Source organism: Aspergillus melleus, assembly GCF_016097325.1.
Source record: "Aspergillus melleus strain CBS 546.65 chromosome Unknown contig7, whole genome shotgun sequence".
Classification (NCBI taxonomy): domain Eukaryota; kingdom Fungi; phylum Ascomycota; class Eurotiomycetes; order Eurotiales; family Aspergillaceae; genus Aspergillus; species Aspergillus melleus.
The window spans coordinates 3,026,507-3,043,096 of NW_025763376.1; the positions used below are offsets into that span (position 1 = coordinate 3,026,507).

Genomic DNA, 16,590 nt, shown 5'->3' on the forward strand with positions numbered 1-16,590 from the left:
AATACGAGGTCCTCTGAATTGACAAACTGCGCACGATTTCCATTCTGTTGAGACGACGCACTGGACTAATATATACACTAACACACTCTCTCGTCGGCATCCGGTAAGATGAATACATTAAGCGACCTTTCCTCTCTTCAACGACCTTCCTAGCAATGACCACGAGGGGGAAATCCGTCCCTAGGAGTCTCCCGGTCTCGATAAGTGTATTCGGCCCAATGCATGAACCGATCAACGTCGGCGGTAGTGGAAGCCAGTCCGAAAGAAACACGAATCGCACCGGCGGACGGCAGGCCGACTAATCTGACATAATCGTCCACCGATATTGTCTTAGAAACTCGACAGACAGGACGAAGCGCGTGCATGTCGAGGCCAAACGCGGTCTCGCCACCTCCTGGGTTGCAAAAGCAGCCGGTGCGCAACGAGATTCGCGCGGCGGCTGACTCGGACGCCACCAGTCGCTCATCCACCACCTTGCCAGTAACGTCAATGAAATTAAAAGCCACCGTGCTCCCACGCGACTTATTGTCCTGCGGGCCATAAATCTGAATCATGGGCGCTCCACTGGCGTGTCGAAGGCACTTCAGGCGGTCCAAGAACCAGCCCGTCAGACAACGCACCCTGGTCTCGATCACCGCCACGTCAACGCGAGTTAGCCAGTCGAGTCCGAAATGCACGTCGGGAATGGACAGGAAATTGGGGGTGCCATCCTCGAACGCGCTTCCATCCTGCGCCATAGTATGCCAGGGTATGCCGACGGTGACGGCTTGCACCGTTCCACCGGAGAACCACGGACGCGACAGTCGGCCGATGGCATCGCGACGAGCGATCAGACATCCCACTCCCGTCGGATATCCAAACAGTTTGTACCAGCTTACCATTAGGAACTCGGGCTGTGGGTTCCCGTCCGAAAGCTGCAACTTTTTCGTGGGTAGGTAAGCGGCGGCGTCCAACAGCACGTCGTAGCCACATTTCTGCGCCAGGCCGACCCATTCCAGCGGATGACGTACCCCGCTGAAGTTGCTCTGCGCGGGGTATGCAAAGAGGCCACGCTTCTGGCGGCCATGTCTCGTGGTGCCTCGCTTCCAGGGCCACCGACCTGCGAGTGCTGACACCAGTGCTGTCGGGTCGACCCGCAAGTCCGGAGCCTGGGTGGGGACGTACACCGTGCGCGCATGGTTTCGACAGGCAAACTCCCGGATCCCATTCACCGAGTTGTGGTTGTCGAAGGTGAGAACGAATTTTGAGTTGCGCCGGAAGGGATATGCTTCGCCCACCAGGCGCGCCGCACCGGTGGCGTTCTGCGTAAAGATGACGGTGTATTTCTCGGGTGAAGCGTTGAAGTATTCGAGCACGCGCATGCGCGCCCTCTCCACCAACTTCGTCGACGCCTCACTGGTGGGATTGAGCGAGTGCGGGTTGCTGAACAGTTGGCTGGTCAGACGGGCCTCGTGCTCATGGTATTGTGCTTTGGCAGCGAGTCCGGCGCCGGTATAGTCCAGGTACAGATGGTCTTGCTCGTCCAGGTAACTGTACTCGGTCTCCCGCAGTTTATCAAGCACTGCGGTGCTCTGATACTCGGGGTATGAGTCCAGGATGTCACCGGTAGGTCTTTGACCGACAGTCTTTTGCTCGGCACAAAGAACCGGCTTTTCGTCTTCGATAATGTGAACCATTATGATATCAGGGATGCTTTAACACGGTTTTGAACAAAAGGGTCGGTCTTTCGCATCAGTCAAGGCAACGGAATAGAAGGATTTGCTTTCAGATCAGATAAAAGTAGAAAGAAAGACTGCGGCTCTTATACTCCCAAGGAACCCACGACCCCTGCTGTTTCCACTTGAGGAACAAAGGCTTCCGTCTCCTCCTTTCCTTTTTTTTTTCACTCGAATCTCACTTTGATTTTCAATTTTTGGCTTAGTTTCCTGATTTTTTCGCGCCGATGAATCGGTGAATTCTTTCAATCCCCTGTCTTTCCCCTTCTCCCCCCTCCATCACGATGAACGCACCGCCACCTTCTACCATGGAATCACATCTCAGCCGTAATCTAGTTTTTAGTCTCGCCAGTCATCTGAAGCGAAGGCCTCACAATGGTTCTCAATCCCTGCTCAGGAACTATGCCCAATCAGGCGGCACCGCAGGTCTCCAACATGATTGACGCCGTCGGATTGGTGTCCCTTTTCCTCCCTCCATCGGCCTGGATAATCGGATTGTTCTCTTTTGGAACACGAACGTCTACTATGCCTATCCCGGCAGGTGAACAATGGACGATGCGATGCGATGGCCAGCTGGGCGCTGATCGCGATTGCTCGACATCCATCCAATCTGATCATCCAGGTTTGACGGCGGGGATGATTGACACCAAGGCAACGCAACCCCTCGTCTCGCAATCTAAGCCGTCTATCCTAAGTGGATTGGCCTCTTTCGGCCTAATCCCTTCCTGTCTAGTCTGGTTCTCATCAATGTCGGCCTGAAATGCTACGGACGTGAACGAACTGGTTCGTCCGCTTCGGTTGGAAGGGAACTAAGAGAGGGCTAAGAGCCGGGTTCGGCGCGTGCCATGCCATGCCATGCCATGTTCGTCTCCTCCTCCCCACTCCATAAGCGCTGGGCGAGATTCGGCTTAAGGCAATCAATTGCGACAATCAATCATATCCGTTGATTCCATCAATACTGGCTGGACTAGTCGTGGTAATGCGATTGTTATACCCATGTCGTTCCGTGCCTATGTCGGTGTCTGTGCATGCTATCGTCATCTTGCCATCTTGTCATCTCGTCACTGTGGCTGTCGCCCGTTAGCGTTAGTTTCTTGATTTCTGGTTTCTGATTTCTAATTCTCCCGCCTTAACTCCGTGCGCTGCGTTTCGTTGGTCGGATTTCTGTCTCCATGCGCTGCGCTGCGATGCGATGCAAAGGCATAGGCACCGTTCGGATCAACGCTGATTGATTAATTGTTAGTGGGCGGTTTCTTTTCGAATGAATTCTACTCCAATCATGTCGCTTGACTTGCCTCGGGTGAGGACAAGGTATGAGAAATTCTTGGCTATCACAGTTTTCTGTTTTATTTCTTCCAGGTTCCTAGCCAGGGTCAGGATTTGGTCGGTCGGTCGGTACCTGTACCTGAACCTGAACCTGAACCTGAACCTGAACCTGAACCTGGTCTCGGCTCTAAACCTGCCAGGTATCAGCTCGGCGTTTCCATCGTCCATGTCATTGAACTTGCTATTAACTTTGACAATGGCATATGATAGAGCCAAGCCCCGATAACAATGCGCCATGACGCGCTGAACCGAACCTTCTCCGTTGACCACGACCAACTTTACGGCTGTGCGGTCCATCCAGCTGAGTCGATGAACTATTTGAATCTAAGAGATCCTTTGAACTAGCATCCGGCTGAAATTCAGAGCGACTCAACCAATGATAGGCCGTCGCCGTAACGCCGCGATAGAATGCAACTTCGGAGGGGCAAAAGATCCAGCGAACCCCTCCGCGCCAGTTGCAAATCCATGCACAACGACCCATAATTGCCCCCACTTGGGTGTCCTGCTCTGCCCTGTCCTGCCCACATGTTCGATAGCCTCAGCTCGAGATGAACGAAGTACAGCCAGACACATGGGCGGGAATGGGGCCGGATGGAGCGGATTATTGAATCTTAGATTGTAGATCGATCGGTCTAGTGATCATCTCGCAGTGGGTTGACGCGCAAATCCCGAGGGTTACATGCGTTGATTACAAGGCCAAAGTCTATAGAGAAAGATTGAATAATTGGGTTTGAGGACACCGAAGAGATCCGAAGAAGATCGAAACTACAGTCTGCCATAAATCATGAAATCGAAAAATGAGAAGCCTTCGTCAGATCAGGGTTCGTCAGATCGCTTGAAAGAAAAAGAAAAGAAAGATAGCTAGGGAAGAAGGGGAAAGACAAACGAAAGCCCCTGATCCCCGATCCCTGCACCTCGCAAAAACCAGTTCTTCTTTCACACTTTCACATTTTCTTGCTTTGCTGTACCTTGCTGTGCATAGTCTATCATACCTTCATCCTACCTTACCATCGACCATCTGTTTTCTTTTCCCGCAATGTTCCTTTCCTCCCCAGGCCTCAAAGACCCAAAGCTCAGATAACTACAACCAAAAACCAATTGCAGTTCCCACACCGATATTTCTCTCTCCTTCGCGCCCTGTCTACTGTCTGTCTACCCATCTGTCATGCCATTTCATCACAATCACTTCGTATCCCCGCTACCTACCTGCATGGGCAAGACAGGGCAAAGAAAAAGCCCTAACACCCAGCGTGCGTGCGTGCATCATCACCACACTACCCAGTCACTGTGCGACACAAACATTTGCATCTCCGACTGACTTGTGATGGGGAGTGAATACATACAGAATACACTTCTGCAGGGTGGTGTACATTAGGTAGTGTCGAGACGGTGGGTTGGGTTCGGTTGTGTTGGGATTTGGACTGAGGGTATGGTTACTTCTTCCTTCTTTTCTTTCTTTCTTGGTTTCCTTGGGTCTGTAGGTTGCATCAAGGGATCATACCGTGGGAACCGTAGGATATGGTGAGGCTTGGTTAAAGACAAAGGAATATGCTTAAATGTGACAACCAGACAGGGGGCCCGTGGCCTGTCTAGGAAGGAGGATGTGGCTAATTGGATTTCGGTCTTTCTGTCTGAGTATGTCCCTTTATTTTGACTCTTAATCCTAGTTTCTTCCTTTCTTTGTTCTTGTCTTTGCCCCCGTCTGGAGAAATGACGAAGTGAACTAAGCCCCGAGACGGTGAATGGGTCAGTCGTGATCCATTCACATTTCCTTCCGATGATACCTTAATCTCTGCCCCTAGTGTGTTTACTGGGATGGTTGAATAATCTGATATCGGATCCCGATGTAGAGGAGATTACAATCCCAACGCCGCCGGATCCGAAGCCGTGTCTCGTGATAAGGCAATGCATGTCGACGGATAGAGCTGGGGCCTGTACATACCTACATATGTACATACCCAGGCATTTTATTCACCTGACATTTTAAAGACGACTCGCATTCGGACTATCGTGTAATGAAGCGGTGAATTGGGCCCTAGATGACGAGAGGGAAGAACTGTGCACGGCAGGACTGCGTGGTCGGAATAGGAAATACATTCCATACCAGGTCAGTCGTGTCGTTTTATTTTGCTTTCGATCCATAAGGCAGTTGATATATGGTAGACCTCTGTAGGTTGGTAGCATGACAATGTCGATGTTCAAGTCGCAAATCGAATCTCCCTCCCGTCCTTGGACATCAGGTATGCGTTTCCCCGTCTATATCTATTTACAGTTTGAAGATCTAACAGGCGCCAGGGCAAACAGTGATACACCTGTCCTCCTGAAGAAGGTCGAGCAGAAATGCACTTATCATCTCAGAGAGAGGCTTGAATCTTGTCTTAGAGGCAATGCACGACAAGATCTAAAAACACATGCCGAAGGAAGATGGTAGCCAGGTATGAACACCACCTATTCCCCGTCAGTTTGGTGCAGAACGGTCTAACAAGTCAGTTGTAACACCGGGATGTGTTCCTTGCGATACCATGCAAGATAATATCCTTCGATCGTCATATGGAGCTTTTCGCGCAGAATGGGAAGGTCAACGACGGTCTCATAGTCGGGTAACTGTCAATCGCCATTTCAGGTCTGTCTCTCGGAATGATATATCCAAGGAAACGAACGAGCTCTACGGAAATGCCCCAAAGCTCTCGATTGCGAGTTTTTGCGTTAATATAGTATCAGATCTAGCCATAACCTTTCCCAATAGGCATTTGTCTATTGAGAGAATGTGACCAACCATCTAAGAATGGACCATTCAACATCATCTCAAGTCAGACTGCTTCATTTAATAGCAAAATCCGATCATCTCCTGCTCCTCCCTTATTCCACGGTATACACCTATGGATCATGAGCTGCCAGCTTACCTATACGGAACGCCATCGATTGAGGAGGCCCGTCTCGCACAATAAGAACCATGTATTTCATCGGAAGCCTGAGATGAAGTCAGAGTTCTGTCTTCACTGTTCTGTCACTTCTATCGCCGTGCGATATGTACTTTGGGTTTTCGCAGTATCCTCAATCTCCTATTAACTTTCGGCGTCTATCCTTCGACTATGCTTCCTCATAACCACAATCTAGTGATTCACGGTATCCCCCCCGATCGAAACGATGGAGCAGAGCTGATATACAAGCACCAAGCAATTCAGGAAGCATTGTTTACGAATCGCTTGATTACCGAGTACTGGTTATAAGATTAAAGCTGTAGGCTACACAGTGTAACCATCACAAGCAGAGACTACTGCTGTGCACATGCACAGGCCATAGCTTGTTGACAGACGATGGGCTAGCGTCGTCGTCGGATATGACACGTCATATGATTCCTGGTGACATTTTCACCATACTAGATCATATTCTGATTATATATAACCAAAGACGTCCTAACTCATGAAGTATGTTCTATCCAGTGCCCAAGATCGGAATAAGTCACGTGATCATCCAGGCTACAACACCACCACCGACACCGACACCAGAAACGCCTATAGCACAGCACACGATGGACCCGACCGGGACGAAAAGCTCACATGATCATGAAAGATGGGTGAATTATATATACTAGCGAGGTCTAATCAAATGCGTTGAAAATTATGTATATATATGCAAAAGATGCGAGGCAGGGTCCTGACTGAATCCCCCGATTAAGGCTGTCTGAATGCAGCGATATATAGGGCTGAGGGTTTGGATGTCTTGCCCTGCAGTGTGGGGTGGTTTTGCTTTCGTTTTCCAAGAGATGAGGAGGGTATATTTATATATGGAGAAGAATAAGGTATGCAGACAGGGCTGGCTGGGAGGGTTAGAGACGGTGGACGGATGAAGAGGTGGTAAGTCGAGGAAGAGTGCTGTCCGAGTCAGGGCTGCATGTAGAGGCAAGAAGATTAAATCAAAAAAGATGCAATCGCTAATGTCTGGAGTCCTCTCGTTAGTACGGGGTCATGGAGATGCAGGAGGCAGTAGTACTAACCTATACAGGGTTATATTGGATATCATCGCGTCTGCCGTAGTATTTGGCCAGAGACCGGTCTCCGGTCGTGGGAATGGGCTTGGCCAACCGCAAAGCCCAGCAAATCCAGTACTCGACGGGCAGAAGCAGACAAAGGACGCGGTTGCCCAGGAAGCAAAGGGAGACGGTGAAGATGGCCACGACGGCGTCCAGCCAGTAGTGGTTTGCGGTAGCAACGATCACGCTGAGCACGAGCAGCGGGTAGACGATGGCGAGGGTGATGTACATGATCTGCTTCAAGGGGGCCCTGCGCGTGGGTCGGCCGTAGAATCGCTGTAGGACGCCAGAATGGTAGAGGAAGGTGCACCCGATAACGAAGGCGTAGGTGAAGTGTAGACTAGGCATGGCGGCGAACTGGTTGATGGACTTTCCGCCCACCCAGACACTCTCGGCGTGCTCCTGGCGAACAGTGTCGAAGAATCGGTAGGACTCGGGCAGCAGGCGCGGCGGCATGCAGGGGTAGACGCAGAAGATGATGAATGCGGCGAAGTTTCCGAGTGTCATGGTTCGGCGAGCGATAGCGAAGGTGTGGTGATCTTCGGCGGCGTAGTAGTACCAGGAGAGGAATCTAGAAGATACGTTGCTTCATGTGAGCTGGGCATTGTCTCAATTGTGCCGTATACCAATGCGCAAAGGCGGGCCACTTACAGCACGGTTCCCGGGATATGCACGAGCGAGTAGATGCGGTTGAAAAAGGTCATGAAGCCCGGGTGGTACTCGACAAAGTAGTGCTGGAAATCAGCCTCCTCGATGCTGAAGAAGAAGCTGAAGAAGGACTTGTGCTCGAACTCGAGGATGCTAACGCCGTGGTTCTGCGCGACCTGCACCACGCCGATCTGGGCAGGCGACAGCCACTGCGACGTCGCTTTCGTGACGGAGTAGAAGAGGTAGTTGACGGCCCAGTAGAACATTTCGACGAGGAAGGGGAATTTCTGCAGGAGGCGACTGTGGATGTGGTGGGCCCAGCGCGAGGAGTCGGGGGTGTTGATGGTGATGCCGCAGACCGTCTGGGTCTTCGCATACGGGCTATTCTCCGCGTATCCCTCGTCGTCCGAGTAGGGATCGTTCAACCGGGAGGCCTTTCTCGATCGCAGGACGCTGTAGTTTCGACGACGATTCATGATGAGCGAACCAATCATGATGCTCACGACAATCTGCGGGCGACGGGCAAGACGATGATTAACGAGACGATCGATCGGCAGTCGCCAACCCGGGGGGGGAAGACTCACAATGGGTTCGAGCCATGAGTGCGACGCAAATTGGGGTTTACCCAAGTCAGGCTGTGACTGCGACGCGGAGGTCGCCATGATCTGGTCCGGGAGATTCACGATGCTCGAGGGATGAGGAGGGGGGAGGGAAGGGGAGAAGACGCCAGAGCTCCGGCAGCCAGCAGATTTTATTAGAATCCCCGATCCAAATAAGAAGAAGAATAAGAATTCCCCTGATCTTGGAACGAAACTAGCCTGGCTCGAGTTAGGAGCGTGAAATGACAATACGTAACGAATTTGGACCCATTTAATCCGGGCGCGGGGGGTCCACCGATACTACTAAGTGCTAGACTGCTAGGTCGTAGTAGTTTCAGTTCTTCCATAGGGCGTATCGGCCCTAGAAAGCTGGATCTTTCGTTAGCCAGGCTTGATGGCTCTTGATCCTGTTGACCAAGGGAGGGAGAGCGAAGAGTCAAGGGCAGCACCGGCCAGACAGACGGAGAGATCAGCGCGATCAGGCGCGTTTTATATGGATCTGGATGCAGACTCAGCCACGGACGAATGACCAGCGCCACTCTGGACAGATATCAAGTACCAAGATTGGTTGCTGCGCGCACCGTCGAAGAATCCCCATGGAAGCCGTCCAGATGGGGAGTGGGGAGCATCGACGTGATTATTATTTGTGGCTTTTGATTTGAGACATTCCTCTTGGTCGGACATGGGACTCCCCCCTGGACTCAACGAACTCCACCGTTGGGGACGTCCGGACCAAAGAAGAGAGAGAATCCATGCCTTGGATGCATCGATCATCTTGCCTCTTAGTCAGCGGAGGTTAGGCTGACCGAGGATGCGATGTTGCGAGAACGAATACGATCTGGCCGGATCTCGTTCTAGACATCTCTCAGCATACAGCATACAAGGAATCCTGACTCGAGTATGTGCCCATATTTCCTCTGGAGTTATGCACTGGATGGTTATGTAACGTAGATAGTCGATGTCCCCTGAGGCATCCCTTGCGTCTCTTGGCACGTAAGTTACCGTACGGCCCCGTCCCGACTCAGGCAGGCAGCTTCCCGAAATGTCATCGATCGCCCACCTGCCTGCCGCTTCGGGAAGTAGAGACGGGGCTAGCTCAGGGCTAACCCATTCCGGAGATCTGAGAGTACTAGTGTATACACAGTTGGTACCGCAAGTAACTTTGCCCCTGGTATCTCAGGCTCTTCTTGTGAGAGCCTCGTCTAGCTTAACGCCCGCCTGCAACTCTGAAACGGGTTTGGCCCCTGCCAATATCTTTGCTCTTGGCTTCAATAAACAGCGGTGAGCTTAATGTGATCAGGACAGATTCTACGGAACGCATAGGATCGACCCTTAGACAAAAGGTCACCCGCAAGTACTCCGTACCTATTTGCATAGTCTGTAGTATCTGCTCGTGTGCTTTGCCGATCTGATAGTGCAAAGTTTATCCCCTCGGAGGCAAGCCGGCACGTGTTGTTTACTCTCGTCTGACCTTCGTAGATCGCGGAGTATACTGCAGTCTGCAAGTCTACCTCTCTACACTGCCGTATTGCGCGGCTGGCAACGTCCCTCAGCCCCGCGACACGCACGTCCTGCCGTTAATCACTCAGCCGGCCCGTAAGCTGCCTCAGAGGCTCATGTCAACGTTTAGACTGCAGATCTAGGACGAAATACAAATCCTTCGTCATACACGTAGTGAGCGATCAACGATGGTTTCTGATCAGCACTTGAACTTTTCCGTGATCGCCCTACCCAACACTTCCACTTCTTCCAGACAATCCGTACCTCGGTGATATAACTAATCACAAAAACGCAGAGAAGGAGAGATAATCGGTCCCGTCGTCCTCGGAGTTGAACCGGCATAGTCGGACAGTCTTTCTCCGACCACCGACCCCCGAGATGAAAATTGTGCAGGACGATGGGGTTTGAGCTTTTTTAGGATCTTGGTCGCTCCACATGGAACGTGTCAAGCTAAGATTACCACTATTTAGACTATTGGCGATAACCGGGCGGGAATTACACGGGTTACGCGCTTGACAGTAGTGTTACATTTACTCTCAGACTTACAGGCTTAGAGTCTTGGTCGGGCCAAACTAAGCCCTATTTTGATTTGCAATTTCATGTGGTTCGGTTGATCATCACTCTACCGAGAGGTCTTGACGGCGTGCTCTCTTGCCCCTTGGTCTTTGGTTATCAGGATGGGGTCTCCGTAGGTGGCCCTGCGAAGGGGCATCGGAATGCAGAAGAAATAACCCGGACAACGCTCGAGTATCCATCAATGGCGAGGGATAGGTGGGGAAGATATCATGCATTGCATCGTCGTTCAATCAAATGAGTGATCCGTCAGAATCTTCATTGGGTACGTATTCGTATATACGGATCCACTCACGATGCTCAACCCAATTACCCATGGTGTTACTTTCTGAGGCCGGATAGTGGCATTGTATCCCAATCGTTATTCATATATACGATAATTACTTGTGTTTCACCCTGAAGCCATTCGAGAGCTTTGACGCCTGTAATGGAGCGGTTTAATTGATCTAAAGTCAGTGGCACGATATATATCTTTACGGGTCTGCTGTATAAAATGTTGATGATCTAGTTCACGCGATTATCCTCGTCAGATTTTTCGAAGAAAAGCATTCAAAATTCGAAATGATTACAGAACAAATTGCACCTGATAGTCTGGTTATCTAGAGATGGAGGCCAGCCAAAGAGTAGGCCTTCTTGATATTGCGGCATGGCCCGGGTGACAGCCTCAGGCACACAATGAAGCTATTCAAACCAATAATTTCGGGGCGATTGAGCATAACTAAAGGACATCTTTATCTTTGTCGCAATTTTACAAAAATGAGTTACAGAAGTTTCAAGCCATTAAGACCAAAGATCATGTCTAGTCATCTTACAGCGTGACCGTGCATTCGAAGAGCGTCGCAGCAGAAACCCCTCAGATGGCAGACTCATGGGGGATAGAACAATTACTATAAAGTCTCACTAATCCACCCAAAGCTCTCTCAATGCTCAGCCTCTCATGCCATGGCCGTCGCTCAGAAACCATTCCCATCCACAAGATATCACCTTCTTGGCATCATCTCCGACCGACTTGGCAAGTACCTTGGAGTGAGGACCTTGCTAGTCTCCGCTACCACCTGGATATTCGCATGACAGGCAATAAGAAAGACACCCCGTCATGGCAAGCGTGCAATTTTCTTCGGAAATGATTGACACACGATGCTGCCCTGCATAGCTCTGTCCCTGGCATTCCTGGCCTGCCTGGCTTGCGCAAAGCAGCCCGTTGATGTTTCGCCTCGTTTCGATGTACGTCTCCATTCCTGATGTACATGTAGTGCAGATGCAAGTGTCTATATGGGATGCGGCCAGGGGATTCAATCTTCTTTGTTCATAAGCGGGAAAGTAATAACAACGACGCAGCAGCAAATCACCCAAGTCTTCGTCACGAATATCACATTGCTCGACACGGCCCCGTCGCTTCGACAAGACGAGGAAAATATCCGTCTGCAGGGTCGTCTCGAGCGATCGCGCGGGAAATGGGACTCGTCGCATCCAAGGCATAGGCTGTTGACTGCTTTGCATGGATACACGAGATACAAGGAGCGACACTTAGTGGAGACGAAGAAGTGGCGGGATCTGTATAAGAATATCTCGAAAAAGCAACGATCAGTAAGTCCTCTACTAGGCCCATGACAGATAGAAGATTGAGTGCTTTGTTCTGATGGATGGAAATAGCTGGTTGAATCCACTGTGCAGTACACGCGCAAGCTCAACGCCGTGGAACATTTACTCGAAACGAATGAGAAACTGGCCAAGGACATCGTCTCGCACGGTCTACAGTTCTACAACATCTCTAGGGCTGAACTGGATGAATTCGTCAAACAGCAGGAGCGCCAAGGTCAATCGACCGATCGGACAAGCGTGGCGCAGGCGATGAAGCATTTCGTGCGCGACTGGGCAGACGAGGGATCCGACGAGCGGCAGGAGTCATTTCGCTGTGTCTTGGACGCGCTGAGACGTGTGTCCCGGGTCAGCGAGCAACCGCTTCAGGTGCTGGTGCCTGGTGCTGGAGTGGGGAGGCTAGCGCACGAGATTGAGCAGCTTGGAGGTGAGAACCCGACTCTACTCCTGGACGAAGTGGCAGAATGCTGATCAGCCAGGTTTCGAGGTCACTATGAACGAATGGTCGATGTACATGAACCTCGTGTATCGATATCTGGCCAGTCTGTCGACATCGAACAGCGTATCATTTCACCCATACATTGACTGGTGGTCGCATCACGCCACGACAAGCGATCTTCAGCGCTCGGTAGTCTTCCCAGACCAAGTGGTCGATCCGTCATCCGTGTTGTTAGTCGAAGGTGATTTCACGACGGCATTCACAGAAGACACCGGGAAATACGACGTGCTCGTGACGCTATTCTTCATCGACACTGCGCGCAACCTCGTTTCATATCTTGAGAATATCCACCGATTACTCCGTCCCGGGGGAACGTGGATTAACCTAGGCCCGTTGCTGTATGGGACTGCGCCGTTTTTACAACTATCGCTGGATGAGATCGTCGCTTTGAGTGAGCGGATTGGGTTCCGGTTTGAGGAAACCGAGGCATCGTGTGGGGATATCACACTTCCGGGGTGTCCTGTTCGTGGACTGGAAGTGGCTTACGGCCGTAATGGCAAGGGATTGAGTAAGAATGCGTATCAAGCGCAGTTCTGGCAGGCTACGAAGAATTGAGCTTCCATTGTCAGAGTGGGATGGAGTCGATTGTAATGCTACAGAAAGGTTCGTGGCAGGGACCCGGGAAAGGTCCTCTGTTTGTAAATTTTGGAAGAGGTATTATGCAAATAAATATGATGTAGATAGGCAAGAGTGCAAATCGAGCTGGCTCCAAGTGGAGCATTGTATAGAAAGAACAATTCTTCAGCTGGTCAGTCTGATAATCCTCAAATGTAGAGCGATTGAATGGAGAAATGTCACAGACTCTCAAGACCCAGTAGGTTTCCATGGGCAGATCATTGATCTGTTATACGGTGTGATAAGGAAGTGCACCGTGCATGGCCCTGGATGAAATAATGAGATATATCAGTGGAGCTGGTCTGATTGCGAATGTACCTTGCATAAGCTGTCTAGTCCAGTTCAAGAATACAATACCGAGCCTGTGGACTTGGTTAAGAGACTGGATACATGAGCAAGTCGCTCTTCGAATAGTGATCTCCAAGTTACCACAAAATCATATTCTTCGTCAATCATGACCTGGATGCGTTCACTTTGCTGTCGAGAATGAGGATCAAATTGAATTGCCCGAGCGATTACGACACTCAAATCACCACGTGAAGAGAGACCATCTGGAAATAGGAAAGAGCTGAACTGAAAGCCGTCGGGCATCACAAAGCAGACGGAAGGATATATAACACTGGTATCATTATCGAAGAACATTTAATGCTTCCAGCCGTAGACCAATACGGAATTAAACTCCGGTACATTCTTCGTGAAAGCTGCAATGCTAAAGATTTGCCTATTTACATGCTGCCCGAGTAACACAACAGGATGATCTAGAACTGGGCCTAGAGTGTTCACACTCCATAGTAATTTTTCAAGGGAGTCATTGCGCTGTGTCGGAGCTCTTCTCCGGCAATTTCCTCATATACTTTAATAGAAGGTACCATTAGCATTCATGTTCTCTGGCGGTATCTTTAACCCAAAGGTTAAGCAGGGAAAAAGGAAAACTAACCGTAAGATCATGTTTTGCAATGTCCCCATACTTGGTCAGGTCAACTTCGCACGTTCGCACGATATCAAACCCCAACTTCAAATAAAGTGGCTTTCCATCCTGCGTCGCCTCCAGAAAAGTCATGATCCCCAGCTCACCGGCCTCCCTCAGACACTTCTGCAGAAGCGCCTTCGCCACCCCCTTGCGTTGATGATCCGGATGCGTGAAGAGCGCGTCGACATGCACATGGGGCGCTAACTTCCTTACTTCCGCATTCCCATACTCACCTTCTCCTTTCCCTTCTTCCTTGATTCCCAGGATCTCTCTGATATCTTGTTGTACGGCCGTATGGATTGCCCTCGCCACGCCTTCCCGCATCTCCGGAATTCGAGGCGTGAGTCTCGCCTCGACTGCTTCTCCAACCGTCTGCTCGAGGATCTGGCCATCGGCATGCACGGTCCATCGTACGTAGCCGATTATGGCGCCCGATTCGGAATCAACGGCCTTGTAGTTACGGGTTTGTGGGCTCGGTTGGAAGCCTTCCACGCGGGTGCGGACCATGAGGGCTGTGGTCTCGGGTGAAAAGGGTATGGTATGGTATATCACGCTGTTTAAGTCGACATATGCTTTTTGAGCGACGGCGAAACATTCAGGCACGTCGGCTGGGGATGCCGGATAGATCGCATAAGACATGTTTACAGTGTGCGCTGGGTTGTGCGTTGATGGTATGGGTATGGGCGGCTTGATTTATCAAAGGCAAATTTCTAATGAAGAGGGGATAGCGGAGAGTTGTATTTATGTTTTCCTGACAAAAGGTTGGCTTAAGTAGACATTTTATCTTCGAATCCTTTGAATGCAGCCTTAAACAAACTATTCCGCGCGGAATAAACACAAGATCTCGGAATGAAATTTGGCCCCCAAAGATAGGTAAGTCAGCAAAGTCTATTCCGGAGGCTCACCCAGGCTGCATTAATACGTTCTATGTTGTCCTTGTGTGACTCACAGCCTTGACTTAGCTTATTTCGCGTTAGCTCTTTGGCAAATTGCGTATTGTTGGCTAAGTCTCCTCCATCAGGTATCGGCTTAGGAGAAGGCGTGCAAAGAGTTTCACCGAGGCATCCGCTTTCCTTTCAAAACTATGAAGCTTTGATTGCATGATAAACAGGCGATCACCATCCATACAACCGTGAAAGATGCGTGCATACTGAGGAGCTAAAACGGAAGGCATAAGCACGGGGAATCGTTGCTCCGTTAGAAAGGCACGAGGTAGATCTGGAAACACTTGCGTGCCCTCATCAAACAAGGCCTCGGACTCCTCCACTTTTGGCTGGTTGGATCTGCTTTGCATCGCCGATATGAGTGCACTGAGCTCCCCATACAGCATGCTTCCCTCGTGGCCCTCGTACTCGTGTATAGTTATAAGCGTGGCATGAGGGTGGGTGGGTAGGCCATTTTGCCGTTCATGCTCCACGATGAATCTGGTGTCTCATTTTCCGGCCTGGAGGCGCTTCTTCGCGACATTCCCCCTCCCAGTAGGGTGAGATTTGGGAACCTGGATTACGAGAAGTCAGTCAAAAGAGGAGAGTATGAGAAGATAGAAAGCAAACATACGCGACTACATCCAGTTTCTGGTAGGAGAACAGGGTAGAAAGCGAGGATGGTAGGTTCTGGCTGGACAAACTGACAGTCCAGTCAAAGACGTATTTTCAGACAATCATCACGGTTCTCCACGGGCGCATTTTGAAGATAAATTTGCTCTCCTCGGTTTTAAGAACTTGGCCAAGGTCAACGCAATATAAGATCGACTCGCTTTCTTCATCGATTGAGAATTCATCCAGCTTCGCCGCAGAAACAGGCCGAAATAGAATTGGGGGGGCCCAAATTGGTTTGCGATACTGTCCACATCATCCAGCTCTAAGGGTAGGCGACAAATTCCATGTTTGCTAAGCTCACTGTCTGTGACCTCCTTCCCATCCGATATGGCAATATCGACGTCGACTATCAAATGCTGCCAAAGAGCATTCAAAGCTACCCTTGGTTTGTTTCGCGGAATATTGCATGTAGCGTATGGCAAGAAGACATCACTTACTGGGAAGTTGAATAAACAGAGAGGGAAAGGTGGGAGATACAAAGTTTGGAAGAATGATGATGGAAGAATTGCAACATATGAAGTGAATGAACGTGCCAAAGATCCCATTCACCCGCAACGGAACCGAACCATGGCCCACAAACCCCGAAGGTTTATTCCCCCTAGACCAGTGCATGTATTAAGATAGCATGCCTAGACTAAAAGCCATTCACCATACTATTTTAACGACACTCTTTGTACAGAAACGAGGCATGGTCCTGGATAACTATGATCGCTCAAATTGATATGCTATGAAATCCAAACAGACGGCCTTCTCCGACACCAACACCGACCAGGACAAGGGCCCTGCACGGTATATCCCTCTACGCAAAACTCCGCCACGGTCTATTCTACATCAAGCAATACCCCCTTCGGTAAAGGAAATGCACCAACTCCCAAGGTTCTCAAGCACTCTTGGCGTCCGACAGGGTCAGGCCTT

The 16,590-nt window shown here is 50.4% G+C and overlaps 5 protein-coding genes across 5 annotated transcripts; 2 read left to right on the forward strand and 3 right to left on the reverse strand.

Annotated features, from left to right (window-relative positions):
- Window positions 1–149: 149 nt before the first annotated feature.
- Window positions 150–1,676, reverse strand: LDX57_011999 (uncharacterized protein; the record flags this gene model as incomplete). The annotated part of the gene is made up of 1 exon (XM_046093731.1): window positions 150–1,676. One exon carries the CDS (start codon window positions 1,674–1,676, stop codon window positions 150–152), a length of 1,527 nt encoding a protein of 508 aa, XP_045949709.1.
- A 274-nt stretch (window positions 1,677–1,950) lies between these two features.
- Window positions 1,951–4,765, forward strand: LDX57_012000 (uncharacterized protein). The gene is made up of 2 exons (XM_046093732.1): window positions 1,951–3,026; window positions 3,252–4,765. Exon 1 carries the CDS (start codon window positions 2,091–2,093, stop codon window positions 2,472–2,474), a length of 384 nt encoding a protein of 127 aa, XP_045949710.1. The 5' UTR covers window positions 1,951–2,090; the 3' UTR covers window positions 2,475–3,026; window positions 3,252–4,765.
- A 2,273-nt stretch (window positions 4,766–7,038) lies between these two features.
- LDX57_012001 (phosphatase PAP2 family protein) lies at window positions 7,039–8,384 on the reverse strand (the record flags this gene model as incomplete). The annotated part of the gene is made up of 2 exons (XM_046093733.1): window positions 7,039–7,645; window positions 7,726–8,384. The coding sequence occupies 2 exons, from the start codon at window positions 8,382–8,384 to the stop codon at window positions 7,039–7,041; spliced, it is 1,266 nt and encodes a 421-aa protein (XP_045949711.1).
- A 3,282-nt stretch (window positions 8,385–11,666) lies between these two features.
- LDX57_012002 (uncharacterized protein) lies at window positions 11,667–13,047 on the forward strand (the record flags this gene model as incomplete). The annotated part of the gene is made up of 3 exons (XM_046093734.1): window positions 11,667–11,981; window positions 12,048–12,420; window positions 12,473–13,047. 3 exons carry the CDS (start codon window positions 11,667–11,669, stop codon window positions 13,045–13,047), a joined length of 1,263 nt encoding a protein of 420 aa, XP_045949712.1.
- An 868-nt stretch (window positions 13,048–13,915) lies between these two features.
- On the reverse strand, window positions 13,916–14,716 carry LDX57_012003 (GNAT family N-acetyltransferase; the record flags this gene model as incomplete). The annotated part of the gene is made up of 2 exons (XM_046093735.1): window positions 13,916–13,960; window positions 14,045–14,716. The coding sequence occupies 2 exons, from the start codon at window positions 14,714–14,716 to the stop codon at window positions 13,916–13,918; spliced, it is 717 nt and encodes a 238-aa protein (XP_045949713.1).
- Window positions 14,717–16,590: the final 1,874 nt, after the last annotated feature.